We start from the raw sequence: 13,450 nt of genomic DNA on the forward strand, positions 1-13,450 counted from the left end.
ATAAGGTTTCTCTGGAGCATGACTTTTTCTTCTGATTTCAAAGACAACTCCATGAAAAGGATTTACCACATTGCTTATCCAGAGGGTCTTAGTGCAGTATGTGTTCTTCTATGTATGTGGAGATAACTGCATTAAGAAAAGGTTTTATCACATTACTTACATGTGTAAGGTTTCTCTCTACTATCCCTTTATAGAGTTTGACTTTCAAGTTGACTTTGACATGCAAAACATGCAAAATTAATTTGCATGTTGGAACATGGTAAAAAAAATTAATACCTATTTATTGCTTTTTAGGTACCAGCCTCCACTAAATTTTAGAGTGACATTTTATATCAGATGACACCTTCAATGACATAAACAAATCCCATATCCCTAAATCATGACTGATTGAAAAATTAGTTGTAAAACAGCACATATATTATGATTTTCAAGCTCAGAACCTCTATAACTTTCTGGTTCACTGGGTGGATATGTATCACAGATCAGTTCCCAAGAGTGCTGTTACTAATCATTAAGTAGTTACTGGTGACAATAATTTTTTGTTATTTGCATTGAGCTAGTGTTTGAGTTATTTTGGATTCAGCAGACCAAAGTATACAAAGGCCTTACCATATTTCTTATATTTTGAGAATTTCTCTCCAGTATAAACTTATGATAATGAAGAATGTAGATATGTACAAAACCCTCATATTTAACACATTTATAATGTTTCTCTCGAGTAGGAATTCTTTCATGATGATGAAGAGTATACAAATGTGGAATAGCTTCACCATGTTAAATGCACTCATAGTCTTTCTGTCCAATATGAATTCTTTCATGAATTTCAAGATGATTTTGAAGAGCAAGTTTTACCACATTGGTTACATTTGTAAGGCTTCTTCCCAGTATGTGTTCTTTATCTTAGAGGACATTAATATTACATCGAAAGGCTTTATCACATTGGTTTCTCTCCAGTGTGTACTCTCCAATGTACATGAATATTATTATGGCATTTAAAGGCTTGACACATTAGTTACATTAATAGGGTTTCACTGCATGAGGTGTTCTTGTTCAAGATGACTCTTACATGAAAAGCCTTTATGATATTGGTTAAATTCATAGAGATTTCCTGAAACATGCATTTTTTATACTTAAGAGATGACTCTGTTGTACAAAGGAGATGCCACACTAATTACATTAATAAAGTGTTTTTTTTTTTTTCTCCAGGGTAAGTTATGTTTTCAGAAATTACTCTGAAATGCATACACATTATCACGTTAGGTAATTCAAAAGATTTCTCTCCAGTATGTGTTCTTTTATGGACTACCAGATGACTGTTCAGTGCAAAGGCTTTACCTCGTTGGTTACTTTCAAAAGGTTTCTTTCCAGTGTGGGTTCCTTTAGGTCTTAGGAGATCACTGTTACATGCAAAAGCTTTACCACATCATTTATGTTCATAAGTTTTCTCTCCAGTATGGGTTCTTTTATGTACTAAGAGATGACTCTTACTTGCAAAGCCTTTACCACATTGGTTACATTCATAAGGTTTCTCTCTAGTGTGAGTTCTTTTATGTACTAGGAGATTACTGGTAGCTGCAAAGGCTTTACCACATTGGTTACATTCATAGGGTTTTTCTCCAGTGTGAATTCTGCTATGTAATAGTAGAGCACTCCTTCGTGCAAAGGCTTTCCCACACTGGTTACATTTATAAGGTTTCTCTCCAGTGTGAGTTCTTTTATGTATTAGAAGAACACTGTTATCTGCAAAGGCTTTACCACACTGGTTACATTCATAAGGTTTCTCTTCAGTGTGAGTTCTTTTATGTCTTAAGAGATGACTGTTATCTGCAAAGGCTTTACAACACTGGTTACATTTATAAGGTTTCTCTCCAGTGTGAGTTCTTTTATGAATTATGAAAACATTCTTGTATGCAAAGGCTTTACCACACTGGTTACATTCATAGGGTTTTTCTCCAGTGTGAGTTCTGTTATGTGATAGGAGAGTACTCCTCTGTGCAAAGGCTTTACCACATTGGTCACATTCATGCGGTTTCTCTCCCGTGTGAGTTCTTTTATGTAGATGGAGATTACTGTTAGTTGAAAACGCTTTACCACATTCATTGCATTCATAAGATTTCTCTCCTGTGTGAGTTCTTTTGTGTATTTGAAGATTACTATTACATGCAAAGGCTTTTCCACATTGTTTACATTCATAAGGTTTCTCTCCAGTGTGAGTTCTTTTATGTATTAAGAGATCACTACTATGTGCAAAGGCTTTACCACACTGTTTACATTCATGGGGTTTTTCTCCAGTGTGAGTTCTGTTATGTAATAGGAGAGCACTCCTCTGTGCAAAGGCTTTATCACACTGGTTACATTCATAAGGTTTCTCTCCACTGTGAGTTCTTTTATGTCTTAGGAGATGACTGTTGTGTGCAAAGGCTTTACCACACTGGTTACATTCATAAGGTTTCTCTCCAGTGTGAGTTCTTTTATGTATTAGAAGAACACTGTTATCTGCAAAGGCTTTACCACACTGGTTACATTCATAAGGTTTCTCTCCAGTGTGAGTTCTTTTATGTCTTAAGAGATGACTGTTATCTGCAAAGGCTTTACAACACTGGTTACATTCATAAGGTTTCTCGCCAGTGTGAGTTCTTTTATGAATTATGAAAACATTCTTGTATGCAAAGGCTTTACCACACTGGTTACATTCATAGGGTTTTTCTCCAGTGTGAGTTCTGTTATGTGATAGGAGAGTACTCCTCTGTGCAAAGGCTTTACCACATTGGTCACATTCATGCGGTTTCTCTCCCGTGTGAGTTCTTTTATGTAGATGGAGATTACTGTTAGTTGAAAACGCTTTACCACATTCATTGCATTCATAAGATTTCTCTCCCGTGTGAGTTCTTTTGTGTATTTGAAGATTACTACTACATGCAAAGGCTTTTCCATATTGTTTACATTCATAAGGTTTCTCTCCAGTGTGAGTTCTTTTATGTATTAAGAGATCACTACTATGTGCAAAGGCTTTACCACACTGGTTATATTCACGGGGTTTTTCTCCAGTGTGAGTTCTGTTATGTAATAGGAGAGCAATCCTCTGTGTAAAGGCTTTATCACACTGGTTACATTCATAAGGTTTCTCTCCAGTGTGAGTTCTTTTATGTCTTAGGAGATGACTGTTGTGTGCAAAGGCTTTACCACACTGGTTACATTTATGGGGTTTCTCCTCTCTATGTGTCCTTTTATGTCTTAGGAGATAACTGTTATTTTCAAAAGCGTTACCATATTGTTTTGATTCATAGCGATCCGCACCAGTGTGCATACTTTCATATGTGTGGGCATTCCTGTGATGTGCAAAGACTTCATCATATTGAGTATCTTCAGGGGGTTTGTGTCCACTATGACTGTTTTCATACCTGCAAAGATAATTGGCACATATGAAAGCTTTACCACATTCATTACACTGATGAATCTAATTGTCCATGTCACATAATTTTACATTTTGGTTTGAAGGTAAATAGGAATTACATCTTGAGGTTTCATCATTATTTTTACTTTCATGATGTTCTCCTTCTCTAGCGGTTGTTTTGCATATTTGAAAATACTTGTGATGGTAAAAATATTCACCTGGCTCACATTTATATCATACTTTTTTCTATAAGATATTTTTCCACAGATTTGTAGAAAACTGCAAGACCTCAAAACTTTAACACAGTGGCTAGATTAATAAATTTCCCTATACTGTGCACCATGGTAAATTGGCAAAGATAAATGTGACAAGCAGAAGAATTTTATATTCTTAAAACTACATTTTCTGAAGTGTGATTTTGTGAGAATTCCTAATGAAGTTGAATGACTAGTTAATTGATGTTGGTGTATATTGTGTGAAAATGTGTCAGTGTGTGTGAGAGAATGCTGATTGCTGAGTCAGCAGAGAGCTAAGTGCTTACCAGATTGCAGAATTGCTCTTTTTATGGCTCATCACCTGCCCTATATTTTGTAGATATTTGTCCATCCTTACTTATCTTTTGTAAATAATAAAGAGCTGACAACTGATAGCAGGGCACAGAATGGAGGCCAGAGCTTCTGAGAGAGGATTGCTGGGAAGAAGAAATCAAATGACAGGCGATTCACCAGCAGGGCACTGAGGGTAACAGATGGACATGGAATTGAACAAAGAGGTACAGCTGGACATGTATTGGGACACTGTGCTAGGTTCATTTGAGTTAGGGAAAAAGAGGGTTCAGAATCTGCCTAAATTGCCTAAGCTGTAAAGTATTAAAAAAGCCTCTGTGTCATTATTTGTACTGCTTGCATCTCTGAATACCCCATGTAAAGCATAATAGGTATCACCTTATAAACATCTACTCAAAATGGGGAATACTACATATTTTATTTGTTCTGGGTGGTACATTGTTTCTTTCAATAAACCTATACTAATATGACTTGTATTCAGTGTGATATATAATAGACCTATTAAAAGAAAATTAATAAATGACATGGTTTTATGTTGTATTTACACATTTGATTTTTGTTCATCATAGACATGTGCTATAGGGATTATGGTTTTTCCACAATATTCTTGACTCTAAAATAAATTGCACTTCTCACAAAACTTAGCAACATTACTATAAGTACATGAATAATCCCAGCTTTACTATGGACTAGTTTATGAGGATAATGTTTTGGACATACTTGCATCACCTATTTAATGTGAATACCTGTGGCAATATCTAAGTTATAGGAGATTAAACAAATTGCAGATTGTACCTTACAGTGCTAACAGGTCTATGATTTAAACATTGATCTTGCATAAGGTATGATTTCCTTGTATTCTTTGTTAGAGGAGTGCCTTGCAAACACACATCAAATACCTAACATGAAGGTACATGGTTCAGTAACAAGTTAGTAATCCTCAATAAATACACTTAAAGCAGTTCATTGACACTGTTCCTTCTTTGTCAAATATGTCTTCCAGGACATATTAAAATTTTCACAGAACCATATTCACATCAGCTTACAGATGAAAATTACCTTGAATGTCTTCTAGAACTTTGACAATGCTCTTCAACATTATGACCTTCCCAATTATAACCTAAAATAGAGTAAAAGAAAATGTATGATTTATTATTGGAAATAAGGCTAAATTTAGGTCATGATATTGGTTCAATCAAAGAACCATTGACCTCCTTCTTCATCCCTCCTTTCTTCATTCAGAAGAAATTACAGAAGCGTACCAATAATGAATAAAGAGTTTCTCCATATATTAAAAAGTAAAGAAAATTCATTGTTCTACCTATAGCAGTGAGGTTCCTGTACGTCTCCAGCATCACATCTTTGTAGAGACTCCTTTGGGAAGGATCCAGCAAAGCCCACTCTTCTCGAGTGAAGTTCACATGCACATCATTGTAGGTCAATGTACTCTGAAATATCCATACATGTGTACAACAGAAAGCATGATACTTAGAATACTGAAAACGTATACTTCATTTACAACATTTTCACAGAATCCTGTTGTTTCTTCTGCTTATTTTCTGACACACAGTTTCTAATGAAATACCTAGCTCCATTCAGTAGGAAACTGTATAATGAGGTTCACCTCTCTAATTTCTGCATCCTTTAATAAGGATATATACTTTCAAGAAAAATGCCAATTAAGAAAGAGAGAGAGCATAAAGATCAACAGTAGTAGGCCCACATAAGAGAAAGAGTATAAATGATTCCTGACTCTAAAAACAATGAACAAGCTGGGTGTATTTTCTGATGTCTTTAATCACAAAATCACTTAGGAGATAGAGGCAGGGTTATCTCATAAAGCTAGATGCTAGCCTGCTTTATGCAATAAGTTCCAGGACACTCAGAGGTACATAATAAGACCCTGAATATTATGCAAAAATTGATCAAACAAAAAAGAAAGAACTTAAAAATCTTTCTCAAGTTTCTACAAAGAGTTATACATTCTTTCCAGTTCAGTATATATGTCTAGAAACCTGAAGTGCCTCATTTTAAACTGTAACATTAGTATAATCTTGCTAAAATGAAATATATCTTTGAACACTTACAAAGGACAGATGAAAATTTTAGCAATGTAAATGTTGGTAATAATAAGCAACATGGGGGATGGAGGTATGGCTCGGTGATTAAGAACACTGCTCTTCCAGAGGACCCAGAGTAAATTCCCAACACCCACATGACAGCTCATAGCTGTTTGTAACACAAATATACTCAATAAAATACTAAAAAAACAAATCCAAGAACGCATTAAAGATATACATGATGACCCAATAGGCTTCATCTCAGGGATATAGGGATGATTCAACATTCATGGTTCCATCACTGTAATCCACCATATAAACAAACTGAAAGTATCAAAATAATATCATCTCATTAGATGAGAAAAAGCCTTTGCAAAAATCCAACATTCCTTCCTGTTAAAAGACTTGGAGAAATCAGACATACAAGGAATCAGGCACATACATAACATAACAAAGGCAGTAAAATGCAAGCTGATATTCAACATCAAATTATTTGAAGAGAAACTTTAAGAAATTCCACTCAGGACAAGGATGCATACCCTCTCTATATCTCTTTCATATATTCCTTAATTCCTAGTTAGAGCAATAAGACAACTGAAGGTTATCAATGAGATGCAAAGCAGAAAGAAAGAAGTATCACTATTGAAAGATGATTTACTTTAAATACATAGGTGACCCAAGAAATTCTACTGGAGAATTCTTACTGTTGATATACACTTTCCACAAAGTGGCTGAGAACACAATAAACTAAAATTTCACTAGCCCTTCTGTATACAAATGAAAAAAATTGGACTGAGAATGAAATTTGGGAAACAACACCCTGAACAGTAGCCACAAACAGTATAAAATATTTTGTTGTAACTCTAACTAAGCAAGTGAAAGTCTTCTATGACTAGAATTTCAAGTATTTAAAGAAAGAAACTGAAGATACTAGAAAATGGTAAGATCTCCCAAAATCATGGATATATAGGATTAACATAGTAAAAGAACATTCTTTAAAAAAAAATGCAGTCCACAGGTTCAATCCATTTCCCAAAAACATTCCAACATAATTCTTTACAGACCTTGAAAAATCAAACATTAACTTCATATGGAAAAATAAAATACCCTTGATAGCAGACCAATCCTGTAAAATTGGAATAAGGACACAGAAATAAACCCACATTCCTACTGGAACTTTACTTTCAACAAAGATAAAATCATACAATGGGAAAAAAAGACAGCATCTTCAACAAATGGTGGTGGTACAACTATATGTCTACATGTAGAAAAATGAAAATAGAACCTTTGTATCACTCTGCAGAAACTCAAGTCCAAGGGGATCAAAGACCTTGACATAAAACCAGAAACTCTAAATCATTTAGAAGACAAGGTGGAGAAAAATTTGGAACTCATTAACACAGGAGATAATAGAACAAGAACAGCACAGGATCTAAGATCAACAATTAATAAATGGGATCTCAAGAAACTGAAAAGCTTCTATAAGTCAAAGGACACTATCACTCAAACAAACAGCAGTCAACAGTTCGGGAAAATATCTACACCAACCCTACATCAGACAGAAAGGTAATATAAAAAATATACAAAGAACTTAGGATATTAAACACCAACAAATCAAATAATCCAATTTAAAAATGGGGTTCAGAGCTAAACTGAGAAGCCACAAGAGAGGAATCTCAAAAGGCATAGAAGCACTTAAAAATGATTGAAATCCTTGGACATCACACAAATGGAAATCAAAATGACTCTAAGATTCCATCTTACACCACTCAAATGACTAAGATAAAAAATTCAAGTAACAACATATTCTGGTGAGGATGTGGAGAAAAAGGGAACTTTCCTCCACTGCTGATGGGAGTGTAAACTTGTACAATTTCTCTGAAATCAATCTAGTGTATTCTCAGAAAGCTGGGAAGAGTTCTACCTCAATACCCCGCTATACCACTCCAGGGAATATATTCAAAAGATGGCCCATTATAGAACAAGGACATTTGTTCTACTATGGTCAGACCTGTTTTATTCATAACAGTCAGAAACTAAGGAATGGATAAAGAAGTTCTAGTACATTTACACATGGAATACTACTCAGGTATTAAAAATAAGAAATCATGGAAATTGCAGGCAAATGGATTGAACTAGAAAAGATCATCCTGAGATAGTTAACCTAGACATAGAAACACATAGTTTATAAACTGATATTAGACCTATAGTACAGGATAACAATACTACAATCCATCCACCCGAAGAAGCTAAGAAACAAGAAGGGTCCATGGTAGGTTGCCAGAATGTCACTCAGAATAGAAAACAGAAGAGACAGCAGAAGGGGATAAAAAGAGAAACTCGGCAGAAGTTGAAATGGGGAGGGAAACAAATGTGGGCATCAGATGTAGGGAGAATTGTAGTAGGAGGTGAGAGGGTTAAGAACAAGAAGGGAAACTGAGAGGGGCATCTCTTTGACAAGCTGGAGTCATTTGACAGGGAAGGTTCCTGAGAGGATATTGGTGTGACTCTCATTGAGACTCCTAATGGAGGGGCGGAGGAAAGAGACATGGAAAATGAAGTAACCACCTGCTAGCAGACAGGACTAGTGGAGAGAGGAAACAAAAACTGAATCACAAAAATCATGATCCAAAAATTACCCTGCCTACAAGAAGTTTAGGGTGGGGAGAAAGAAGGATGAGGGTGGGCTGAGAGGAGAGGAAGGAGGGATTACCCTATGGATGTGAAGTGAAAAAACAAAGTAATTTCTTAAAAAAATTAATGCACTCAGAGAGGGACAGTGGGCTTGAGAGGGGATAAGGGAGGGGGCAAGAGGTGGGATATAAAATGAAAGTAATACATAAAAGAGAAAAAAAATAATATTTATACATTCTCTGAAAAATGCAGTGAAAACTGGCAACATGAACTTGACCATCAAATTAGAATGTTCAAAATGAACCCCCAAAAGTGTCATCACGTCTTCATATATGTCACAGCCTAAGAAAATTATTGCACACATACAACATGTTTTTTTAATAAATTTCATTGTTGTTGCATTATCTAGAACCTGTAGAAAATTCTCTCACAAGGCAGAACTTCAGCATGATGTGCCATATAGTAACAAATGAGGACATAAAGATGCATGTAACTTCAAACCATACATGCATACATAAATTGTATTGAGCATTTTAATATTAACATTGGTAAAATATGCTGACAAAACAGAACACATTGGCGGTACATCTTCCATCCATGCACTTGTACTCAGAAAGCTGACACATGAGAATCAAGAATTCAAATGTAGCCTTGACTAATTATTAACATCCAAACCAGGTTTGAAAACAAACATCACCATCTAAGAAATCAGTCCCGAATTTTTAATTCTACCTTACTTAATTTTTTAGATCATGAGCAGGATAAGAAATATCTGAGGCCAAATTACAACACAAATGACCTCTAGCTTAATTTTTCATGGAGCCTATTTTCCACTGAAATCCTATCACCTCCACTTCCTATATATGTACATAGGCATATTTTTTTTTCTCCTAACCTGCTACTGTGTTGCTGTGATTGAATACCCTAACCACCAACATCTCCAGTCATGAATGAGTTTACTTGTTTGGTCCTGTCAGACCACAGTCCATCATTTTGGAAACGTAGGATAGAAACTGAAGTTTCAAGAAAACTTAAGCAAAAACCATGGCAAATATTGTTTCCTGCATTGCTCTCTTGTTTCTTCATCGTCTCATGCTCAGCTAGCTTTCTTGTCGAGCTAAGGGCTGCCTGCTTAAGGATACTGCCACCCTCAATTGACTATCCTTCTATAAAAATCATGAGTCAACACAGTCTCTCACTTTCATAGAAACCAGCCATTTTCTCATTACTTTATTTATTTTTTCACTTTATATCCTTTTTACAGCTCGTAGTCCTCTTTTCCAGGTATCATCCTCCCACCCACTTCGCCTACTCCTCCTCCCCTTCTTCTCAGGCAAGGGAAGCCTCCCCACACCAACTCTACTCATCATGTCAAGTTGCATGCAAAATAAGTGCATCTTCTTCCACTGAGGCCAGACAACACAGCCCAACTAGGGCAAAGTGATTCATAAACAGACAACTGTGTCCATGTCACACATAGTGCCCATTTCAAATGCTAGGTGACAGACATGAACACAAAGCTGCCCATCAGCTAAATATGTGTAGGGTGCCTAGGTCCAGTCCATGCATGCTCTTTGGATGCCATTTTATGATGGCATGCTGCCAACTGAATTTACCATGTGAAAAAAATTCAGAATTCTCAGCAGAATTATGAAGATGTATTTAACACAGAGACAAAATATGACTTTTGTACTTACTTTACAATGACAATAATGCAAATTGTGTACAATTTTGTGAAAGAATTAAGCAAAAATGACAAGAACATAAGCCCAAAAATACAGTCAAGATTTCATCAAGATACCTAAGGAAACTCAACCAAGAAAAAAATGTGAAGTAGGCCAATGTTACCTATGATTGTAAACACACAGAAATTAAATAAACAGAAACATCACCACTCCTACAAAATAACTCAAAGTGACCCCTACACTGTTCAAATTACCTTCTAGATACAACTGATTCTTTTTCAAAGAAAGTCCCCATGCTCTAGACCTCTCTCTGTAAATGGAGGTCACCATAAAGGTGGGCTATGGGGCTGTAGTTCATGGCCCCCTAGTGATTGAAGGTAAACCCAGTCCTACTGATTCCCATAAACAAAACAATGTGAAATAATAATTTTATGTCTCGTTCTTGCCACATGTATTCCAGCTCAAGACATGAAATCTGTACTGTGTAACTGCATAACAGCATGTACATTTGAGACATCTAACACCATGTATACTTGAGACATCTCTGCAACTCAGAAACTCCTTTTAACCCTGGAATTGAGTTCCTTAATTCACATCACTGTGGTTCCTCTTAGTAGAAAGAAAAAAGGATGATAATCAAATATTGCTGAAGTCTGATCCACATTTCTTCCTTGACACCATTTTGTACCCTATTTTTAAACTTGTAACATTTATCACAAAACAACTGAATAAGGAAACAAGGTTTAAAACTTCCAGAAACCTGACCTTCATTTTTTTCAAGCTGTCTTCCTACTGCACACACAATAGACAAATCATGATATGTCTCAAATGAGTAATTTTTAAAACTCTGCTGTGTATAGCCTTTAACTTGAGAATTTAGGAATTTTAAGCAAGAGGAAAGCAAAGCCATGCATCTGGAGAACAATAGATTGTGATCAATGTGACTTGAGCCAACCACATTTGTCTCAAATATTTTTCTAAAAGAATGAAGATGCAGCTATTCTAGAATTAATATTCACCACCAGGAAGAACATATGTCACACACAATTAAATGGTTAATTAAAAAAGTTTTCTTTAATAGTACCATGTATCTAGTTCTAGTTAATGCTATAAGAGAAGATAGCCTAAAACTGATTTTGTACTCCATACATGCAGTCCTCCTTAAGTCTCTACTATGCTCCAGGTTATATATGAAACAATTTCAATATAGATTGCAGAGTTCAAGTAGCCACTGAGCCACTTGGGAGATTTACACAACAAACATATTCCTAGAATGATTTATGTACTCCACTCTCCTAATACAGTAGGTCATTACTCGGTGACATGGTATAAGTGAGAGGTCTCAGAGGTTTCAAATGTTCAGAAAAGTAGAAGGAAGAAAATGTAAAAGCTAGGATGGGAAAGTTTTGCATAAGCTATGTCTTATCCTAAGTAAGCTTCTTAATAAGAATAGCATATTGCACACTTCTTCTTGGGGAAAAATGGAAGGAAATGAGAAATATCTATGAGTTGATCAGAAACGCTCATAACAATGGTATAAAACCATGAGGAATCTAATAAAACAAACTGCACAAGGGGAACACAGGATCTCAAGAACATTATTTACCAAGACCACAGTGACTTTGGAACTGATGAGGGTATCTCCATGTGTTGCATAGAGTTGGGTTCTTAGAATCAGAGGCAAGCCCTCCTCAAATGCCCTGACCCTGCTGGTTTTAGAAAAAAAAAAAACAAAAAAAAAACAACACTGCTTTATTTTAAGTACCTCAGAATCTGGGGGCAATCTCCCAAAGCCTAGGCCACAGGTTGTACTGGCACTGCCAAGCGTATTTGAGGAGTTTGAGAAGAAGTTAGGTGATTCTACATACATGAGGGTCTTGGGGAAAGCTTTATTTAATAAGGGCATCCTTCAACACAATAGGGCTTTCCCTGTTCAATTGGTTTTCACTAAATGTCTTCCACATATGACAGAGCTATGCATTTTTTTTTCAAGAAAAAAACTGCAACTTCATGGTACACCAGTCTTTAATTTCCCCAGGCCGACCCAGTCGGGAGTCACTCACCCGCAGGAGAAGCAGGCGTTCGGGTATCAGGTTAGACATAGGTAGGCAAAATGACAGAGACCACACCAGGTAGTGTTGGTTTGGATCTACTTCGCTTTACGAAAGTCAAGCCAACACTTATATAGTGATTACATAAAGAAGCACCTGAAATTGACATATTTCCCGGAGCATTCAGACTTTTTACCAACAATACAAAGTTTACATTTTAACTGAAAGAATAACCTGGTAGAAGCAGTGTCTACAAAAAATCTTGGCCTAAAAGCTTTTAATCAAAGCAAATACAAAACCTTAAACTAGTGGTGTTTACGCAGTTTACTGCTACTAATTAGTGAGTGGAAGGCCAGGGGCTGTCATTGTTCTCCAAACCAAGTTGGCTAAAGATTTACAACACCCCTAGAGTTAAGCATTGAGGGGAATTCCTCCTGTTTGTCTGCTAAGGATTTACAATCTTTCCTTAGAGATAAGATGCTGGAGCTAGCCTATCCGCAAAACTCATAGTATAATATAAAACTCTCTGACCTCCCATGTTTGCCTATCTTCTTTTTGCCTCATCATAAACACCTGTGTTTGGTAATGGTGTTGTAGTAGTTTTACTGCAGTGGGAATATCCAGAGCATTTATCCTAACACATCCTGATTAAACATTTTCTTTAGAAAGCCCTAAAACTCTTGTCCTTTTACTACCTACATTTGGTTTTTCCAAGAGCAATTCCTGATGCTGAATCTGATTTATTACCTCTCCTAAAATTTTATTTTCCTTCTACTCTTATTTGCTAAAGCTTTCAGTAATCTAGTAGAAATATTTTCTTGAATACATAATTGTCCTGTTCCAAGAATCATAGAGAAACAGCAAAAAGGCTCATCGATCCAATCTTGCAACCGCATAAGCGTGGGGCTTTCAGAATACGTCTTTTTGGCTTAGATGGCCATGTTAGGGTTCTTGCTAGGGACCTCCAGGGGGCATATTTCCGATTGTGCCTAGTAGCACAATCTATTGATATGCTACACAGATGACACTGGAGAGGGTGTAGCATTTAATGTTGGCTGTG

General features: G+C 36.1%; 1 protein-coding gene across 1 annotated transcript; it reads right to left on the reverse strand.

Annotated features, from left to right (window-relative positions):
- Window positions 1-1,209: 1,209 nt before the first annotated feature.
- On the reverse strand, window positions 1,210-12,441 carry LOC132651112 (zinc finger protein 431-like). The gene is made up of 4 exons (XM_060376406.1): window positions 12,403-12,441; window positions 5,282-5,408; window positions 5,020-5,080; window positions 1,210-3,401 (listed from the first exon to the last, which is right to left on the reverse strand). Exons 1-4 carry the CDS (start codon window positions 12,439-12,441, stop codon window positions 1,424-1,426), a joined length of 2,205 nt encoding a protein of 734 aa, XP_060232389.1. The 3' UTR covers window positions 1,210-1,423.
- Window positions 12,442-13,450: the final 1,009 nt, after the last annotated feature.

This window comes from Meriones unguiculatus (assembly GCF_030254825.1).
Source record: "Meriones unguiculatus strain TT.TT164.6M chromosome 13 unlocalized genomic scaffold, Bangor_MerUng_6.1 Chr13_unordered_Scaffold_40, whole genome shotgun sequence".
Lineage (NCBI taxonomy): Eukaryota > Metazoa > Chordata > Mammalia > Rodentia > Muridae > Meriones > Meriones unguiculatus.

Excerpts from the sequence above, each read along its gene's own strand:
- LOC132651112 (XM_060376406.1), bottom strand. The coding sequence starts at position 12,441 with ATGTCTAACCTGATACCCGAACGCCTGCTTCTCCTGCGG. Across the intron at positions 5,409-12,402 it reads AACGCCTGCTTCTCCTGCGG|AGTACATTGACCTACAATGA; the intron begins GTGAGTGACTCC and ends TGGATATTTCAG. Across the intron at positions 5,081-5,281 it reads CAGGAACCTCACTGCTATAG|GTTATAATTGGGAAGGTCAT; the intron begins GTAGAACAATGA and ends ACTCTATTTTAG.